This window comes from Aptenodytes forsteri, unplaced genomic scaffold, assembly GCF_000699145.1.
Source record: "Aptenodytes forsteri isolate BGI_AS27 unplaced genomic scaffold, ASM69914v1 Scaffold338, whole genome shotgun sequence".
NCBI lineage: Eukaryota > Metazoa > Chordata > Aves > Sphenisciformes > Spheniscidae > Aptenodytes > Aptenodytes forsteri.
In genome coordinates, this window is record NW_008795124.1 from 1,589,921 (window position 1) to 1,597,545 (window position 7,625).

Consider the following 7,625-nt stretch of genomic DNA (forward strand, 5'->3'; position numbering starts at 1 on the left):
GGGTTTTTTTTTTTTTTTTTTTTACAACCCTCCAGCCAAAGGCAAAGGTTACACAACAAAACATACTCATGTGAAATACATGTCCCCAAACAACTATCCCCAAACTGAGTCTCACAGACAACACAACACTAAGCTAGGTCACACCTACAGGAAATCAAACAGCTGCCATGGAGACCAACAGCCAGAGCAAGCAGGACATGGCCTACGCCACACTACCATGACAAGAAGACTGAAGAGAATACCAGTGTCAAGGACCACTGTCAGGGTCTTGAAGCTTTAAAAGTAAAGCCAGAACACTCATTTTGCTCAGGATCATGGAAACAAACACCACTCCAAGCTGCTTACTCTACCTCGCATTGATATTAGGGCCTGCCAAAGCAACACTAATCCAGTTTAAGACTCCTCATGCCAGCTTGAGCCAGGTGCACTGCAAGATGCAAGCCCTGCAAGGAGAGCGTGCTATTCCATGTTCTGTTTACTTTCTGCCTCGCAGAGGTGATTCCTATCTTTGCCAAAGCAGGAGCCGGGAGGGGAGGAACATTAAAGTTGACTATGAGAGAAAGATGAAGAGCCTTAGGATACTAGAACGGGCTCACGGAAAAGAACAACTTTGAAGTCCTGGAGATGAGGGAGTTGCCATCATTATTCTGCATTTTCACCCCACAACTACAATGTTTTGTCACATAAAGTGAACAACCGTGACACTTGCAGTATTCAGGGAACTCAGACTTTATATGTCAGACTACAGAGAGACAAAGAGTTTTTCACTGTTACTTAATACTGTAAAAACAAAAGAACTCTTCTTCCCTATACTAGTCAAATGTGCAAAAAAAGGGGGGGAAGGGCTTACATTTTATTAGTATCTCAACAGCCTTAAAACAATTAATGCACGTTCAGGGTGATGAAGACAAGAGAAGTGAACATTCAAGCCAGAGCAGAGACTAACTAGTCATGTAGAAAACTAGGTAATTCCATCGGTACAACTCAATCCTGTTGCAATAATCCTGCTATTCCAGTCCTGGGCCTACTCAAAACAGCAAATGCCGATTGTGCAAAAGAAGCCCAAACCATACCAAACACAAAAGGTCTGCTTATCTCCTTTCCTAAGACACCTCTGAAAAGAAACTGACTGCTGCTGGTGCAACCAGATCACCATCACCCTGACCGCACCGTTTCCTCCTACGCTGCTGGAAGCCGTTTCAGCTTCCACCCGCTGGCTGCTGTCCCAGCTTCCACCCGCTGGCTGCTGTCCCAGGCGGTGCCCCGTCCGGGGCAGGGCCTCACCTGTCCTCTGCCCATACACGGGCAGGCCTAACACCGCACCGCCTCAGGTCACAGAGGGAGTTCCACTCACCGCAAGAGTGGAAACCACCAAAGTTACTCCAGGCCTCACCGCTCTGGGTCGGCTTTTCCAGCTCTTTGGGAAGTTACAGATTCTAGGCAAGATGGAAAGCATGCAGGATACTGCACGCACCACCAGGGCCATGACAGATAGCCTGGTGTAGCAGCACGGCAGCTGTCTTGAGAGGCAGTCCATACAGTTACAGAATTTAATCAGCAGGAAGAACAAGAAACAAACTAGTTTTACAACAGGATCTCTTGATATGAAAGTTTCTCTTTAACACGTAAATTTCCAGGACTTTATGGAGCACCCAAAACAAGCTTCTCACTTGGTCATACAAAATCCTACTTTACCTTTACTTTTTGTACAAAAGAGCAGTGCATTTTATCCTTGCTCTCTGGCATTTATAAAAAGGAGGAGGAATTGCGTAACACTTCTGCTTTCAGTATCTGAGCAAGATTCCACCAGCAGGCCATATGTAACGCAATCTTTCAAAGTTGTAGTCACTCTGTCAGCTTGGTTTATAGCATCAACCCACCTTCCCCACATGGTAAAAGCTGGCAAGAATCATTTTAGTAACAGAAGTCTTAAAAGCAAGTTTCTCCTTCCCACAGGAAGTCCTACAAACAGACGCCACTGGCCCACCACCTGAAGCCAAAGCAACACCTGACAGCAGGGACCTGATCCACAAGTAGCATGATAGGTGTTACAGCAAAATAAATAACTATGTAGGAATCTACCCCAGACAACAACAAGTCCAACATTTTCCTATAAATTACCTCCAGCTGCATACTTGTCTCAGTAAACCTCTACTCATAACAGGGAGCTTATTCCACGGACTCCGGCACAGAGAGCTCCCAGATCTACTGACGTTACAGTTTTCAGAACCCGCTCTGTTTCAGGTGAACTGATGTGGAATGGGTAGAGGGTTACCTTTGCTCAAAAATAACATAATCCATAGTTTTCATCTTTTCCCTGACTGCCAGAACTTGTTTCCACAGTTTGTCTTAAGGCAACTATTTTGCAAGAACAACTCCAAAATTGGACTGTTTCATTTTCTGTTGTTTGGATTTCTATGGTGTTGCTGTATGACGTCTAGGCCAGCGGCCCACAGAATTGCATCTCAAAACTTTTGGAAAGAATATTGTCTTCTTGGAAAATATACAAACCATATTATACTACTACATAAAACATTTTATGGACCGCAAAACTGAAAGAAAGTCCAAAAACTTCTGGGACTAGCAGGGAGCATAACTACTTTTGGCTAAACTTACTCAAGATACAAATAAAAATGCCTACTGCTGACTTCTAAGAAATCTGCAGTTCCCTTTCCTCTAGCTATTTATTCTGATTTTAATATTAAAAGAAACCATAATTTATCTCATAAGCTCTGTTTTAAAAAAAGAAAGGGGGAAGAGAGGGAGAACTCACAAGTAAGTTTTCCTGCATCCTCCACCCCCAACTGATTACACAACTCTCGCCCGCCTTCTTGTTCCTGTTCTTGATGATGACAATGCAAAGCTAGTCAGCTGGCAGACTGCAGGCTACATGAACCAAGAAGATATGTCCATCTTGGTCACAACTGAGTTCAAGTGCCACAGTGCATTCTGAAGCTGGCCCACAACTTCAAAACAGCCTAGGACAGCTTAACCAGATGATTAACCACCTCATAGCTCAAGCATCAGTAAGACTCAGGGTGTCCCTTGAATATTTTAACAACCAGTCTTGAACAAGAAATCGGAGCTAACTCTAGCAAGTACAATAAGACTTTAGCTAACAAAACTGGTAATGAAGTGTTTTATTAAAAATGCAGAGGGGAAAAAATTTGTATCAGTTTTTTTGGAGCATTCTATACATGTTCATATGTACCAGAATTACAAAGGCATTGAGTTTTGCACTGCCTCTTCCTCTTTACCCACAGCACAGACCTTCTCCAGGCTGACCAGTCCAGAAGTTGAGCTGATTGGAGAGCGAGAAACAATGACCTATGGGGTCTGGAGAAGACAGACAGGAGAAGCAGCACTGACAATGGCAACTAGAACAAAGGAGCAGCTGATACCAATCATAAATCATGACCAGCAGCTACACTGGCACCCCAAAATAAGCGCTGCTTTGAAGTGTTATATAAAATTATAGCAATAGATTGTTACTAAAAATAAAGCTAACTTGATATCAAGGCTAGTCATAGCACAAAATCTACTTTTCACGCTGGTAAACAGAGACCCCATTGTGTGATGCTGTGAGCAGAGACCATCTACTTCTCAAATTTATTTTTTTTTCAGAATCCTCTTTAAAAGGGCTAAAGACTTCACATACGGTCAACACACTGAAGCACAAGTTTGCACAGTCAAACTTTCTTTCTCCTAAACAAAAGCCATGTGTGCATAAACAAAGCAAAGTGGAATCATGCCCACTGCTATCCATATGCAGTTTTCATTCTTGCAGACAAGTGCTCTCCCACTGCTTTTCCACAAAGTTCTGGCATATAACTCTGTTGGAATACAGCAAGGCCGAACACACATAAGTAAAAGCAGAAATGTCTCTTTAAAGGTGACATTTTGAGACATTGTGAAACAGAGAAGCATGAAAAATTACTTAATGGATAATGTGTTACTGTCATCACTAGCAAACAGAAGTTCTTTGAGCACACCCTGAAACTAAGGGATTAGGTGGGAGGAAGACAAGGAGGAGAAGCATTGCACTGAGTCCTCTTGACTTTAAAAGATGGCTTACCATTGGAGACAGTCTTAATTGGATGAAGAGAAATTGTGAAAACAGGTAACTGGAAACAGGATTGTTATCCTTGATCTCAGCAGTACTTTGTTCATTGGCTACTGTCACAGTGCAATACACCAGCTGCAACTCTATTGACACATAAAACATGCCAAGAAGATTAGGAAGTAAATACTCTATTTGGAGGGGAGACGAACGGTAAAACTTCACCCACTGCAAAACCAGACATTACCAAAAAAACCCCAAACCTCTAAGATAACAAAGTCCAGTTCTAGGAACATGTGGAATCTGCCAATTCACAAATAGCAAGTGAAGGAATTGCCCCCACAGCTGAGGTGAACAAAGTATAGTAGAGCCACAGGGGAAAGGTCTGTTATGAGTGACAGAGATACAAAAAGATCAGCACTACTCAAGAGTGAAAGTACAGAGGAAATATGGCATAAAAGGCAGGAACTGTCTGTTCCTGTTGCCTATGCATCTGAAATACATAACATTGCACTCTGTGAGCCTCAGATTCAAGAATATATGAAATTCAGGGAAAATCTGGAAGTAACAACAGAAACGAATTACAGAAATGTCTTTTTTTTTAAAAAAAAAAAAAACAACTTCAAAAACACCAACCATGAGCCATCCTAAAAAATAATTAAGGCCTGAAAAGCAACACTATTAGAACTTGAAAGTGGTAGACCTTAAAAACTTTACATACTTATTTTTGGATCAGGGTGGAGGGGAAGTCAGGAGGGATGAATCTGGCACAAATCATACACTTAATAACCAGGGGTAATGAAGAGAAACTAAAAACAATTGAAAACAGCAGCTATATGTCAGTAAAGTTTTCAGAAGAGAGACTTGGATTAAGGTCTGGACTAGTTTGCTAAAGGGAAGGAGGAGTAACCTTATCAACTGGTACTTCGAAAGTCAGATTAGGGGAAAATTAAACACAAAACAAAATTACTTGTAGGAACAGTTCTGTTCCGGCACAAGAATGGATCAAATTATTTAATAAATTTAAAACAAAACAAACAAAAACCTTCTAATTCCCTCCAATGAATATTACGTACACAATTAAAATAATTCTGCTGTTTATGTCAAACTATCTAGAGCGCTGTGTCCCAGATAATACATCAGCCATAGGTGATATTAAACAACTAACATGAAAATTGAATTGCCAAGCTGCTTTATGGGTGCAAACATTTTAAACATGTTCACAGAAGTCAGAGGCTCTTGCTCCGATATCTTCCTTTAATCATCCATATGCCCAAGGATAATATCCACCCTCAATGCTGCTTTCATGACTTACTGGTGTTTATAATGAACTACCAGGGATGCCTAACCTTTATAAGTAGAGAAGCAAAATATTCTCTCTCAGGGAAGACTGAATTATCACTATGCAAGTCTTCTTTTCTGTCTTTTAGTTCAATAGAACTAGAGACAGACGATTCATTGTAAGTAGAGACAAAGGTTTCTGCAGGCTCATGCCTGCAACATCTCCTTATAGAAGTGGCTGTAGCACAAGCCAGCAGCACGCCTTACTCTCCCCCTGTAGCCAGACACACCTATGCACATGCTGCATGAAGCCATTCCATGCCATCGCTGAGCTCCAAGATGACCAGAGCCTACACAGAGCTAGTATGTGTCAGGGAGTGATACTATTACGTGGCTTGAATACTCACAGTAAAAAATTACATAATTATCCATATAACTGCATTCTCTCTCTTTTGAAGTGTTGACAAATCTTTTAACATTGACATAAATTATAACTTTTCATTACTTGTAGTATTTATTCTTTTGCACATCTCTTAACTAGATATACTTAAAATCAACTCAAATTAAAGATCTTTCAGTTCTTCCACAGTCCAAGTCTCATTTAACAGATGCACTCGCCTGGGTTACCTCGAAACTGCCAGCATCTCCATTCAGGTGCAAATCATTTGTATATTTCAACTACCTCCAGTGAAACAAGAAATTAGACAATTTCTATTTCTCAAACTGTCAACTCGGGCTTTTCACTTTTCTTCCCCCTGCAAGTTCCTCTACTTCCCTTCTGCTCTCTGCTTTCTCCAAAAGCTGCTCCATACACTTCTCCCCAGGAAAACATAGGTCCAATGCAACAAGTAGCGATGACTCCTCAGTTTGACTGCCAGCTGTGGTCCCAAGACAGGGTCCCCTGTTTTCTGCACTCCAGCACAGCACTTACATGTTGCATTTTGCTGTAGAAGAATCCAGGAAGCTCCTTATGCTTAAAAAGTCAGAGGAGCTTTAAAAAGAAACTGGAAACCAACAAAAGGATGTAGCCTGTTACCTATCAGTTCTTTGTGGACTACAAAGCAGTATTTTGTAGTCAAAATATTCTTAGAATAACTGTTCTTAGTTGCAGTAATTTCCCTGACTGTTTCATCTTTGGTTTCTCAAGTACATTCCCAGTGTTGTAGCATCTATATTATAAGAAGTAATGAGGAATACAAGTTAATAAAATTCATTCACGGAAATCACGCCCTAATAACATTTTCTTTGTCCAGCAGCACAAGACCTAAATATGGAAACAAACTTGCTTTTAAATATTGAAAGTGGTGTTGAAAACAAAAATAATTGCTTCAAAAGATAGCCCACCTTTTGCCTGCTTATCAAAGAATGAATATTTTCATCTGTAGCTGTGCATGGTGCTCTAGAAGTGAACCCCCTCTGAAGCCAGTTTGCATCCCGGGAAAATGCAAGAACATATGGCAAGTGTCCCAATGATGTTAATACCCACTAGATGCTAAAATAAGTGCGCGGGACCAAGGCCTTCACTCTGCGAATGGAGCTAGAGGGGCAAGGGAAATGTAAAATACAGTAAGCAACAAAAAAATCTGACTTAGAATAAACCTCCTTTCTTTACCAACAAGTTAAAAAGTTGCATCTTGGAACATCAGAGCACTGATCTGGCAAGGGTAACAGACAGCGCTCCTGAGCCCGGTTCATTTTACTGAATGCAGAGTCACCCACTTATGGAAAGACAGTATTATGATCTTCGAGAGAGGGGGGAAAGTATGTAAAACACGTTATTTCCTCAAATATTCCAAATCAAAGCTTTACAACTAGCAAGCAAGCAAGAACCTTCAGAACTGGGCAGACACACACACACACACAAAACCAACTCACCAAAAAAGTATCCGCAAAATGTTTGCGACCAGTAACACCAGGCAGACGTAGGTGGAAAAGCCCTCTGCATTCTGCGTCCGCCGGATGTCTCTGTACTGGGGAATGTAGGGCACCACGCCGCCGAACACCATGGCCCCCGCAGCACCCCACGACACCAGCTGGCGCATCGGGACCAGCAGCCACTCCAAGCCACCCGCCTCCATGACGGGGGGAAGCGGGGTGGCTGCCCCGGGGGCAGTCACGCTGAGGGATCGCCTTCCGCTGCAGTTCTCCGGCGGAGGTCGGCTTCAGCCACGCACGGGCTCCGGGATGGGATGCGGCACCATGGCTGCGCCCTCTCTCGCAGGGCCAGGACCTGGTGAAAGGGACGGGACGCGAGCCTGGCTCTGCCGCGGGCTGCTCCAGCCGC

General features: G+C 42.6%; 1 protein-coding gene across 2 annotated transcripts in view; it reads right to left on the minus strand.

Moving 5' to 3' along the window:
- Nucleotides 1–7,506, minus strand: part of PQLC1 (PQ loop repeat containing 1) — a 73,484-nt gene extending 65,978 nt beyond the window's left edge. For both annotated transcript variants that reach the window (XM_009277191.2, XM_009277190.2), the window contains exon 1: nucleotides 7,217–7,506. In XM_009277191.2, the coding sequence (XP_009275466.1) occupies nucleotides 7,217–7,419 (203 nt within the window). In that variant the 5' untranslated portion in view covers nucleotides 7,420–7,506. The remainder of the gene's footprint in view (nucleotides 1–7,216) is intronic.
- Between the last annotated feature and the right edge of the window lie 119 nt (nucleotides 7,507–7,625).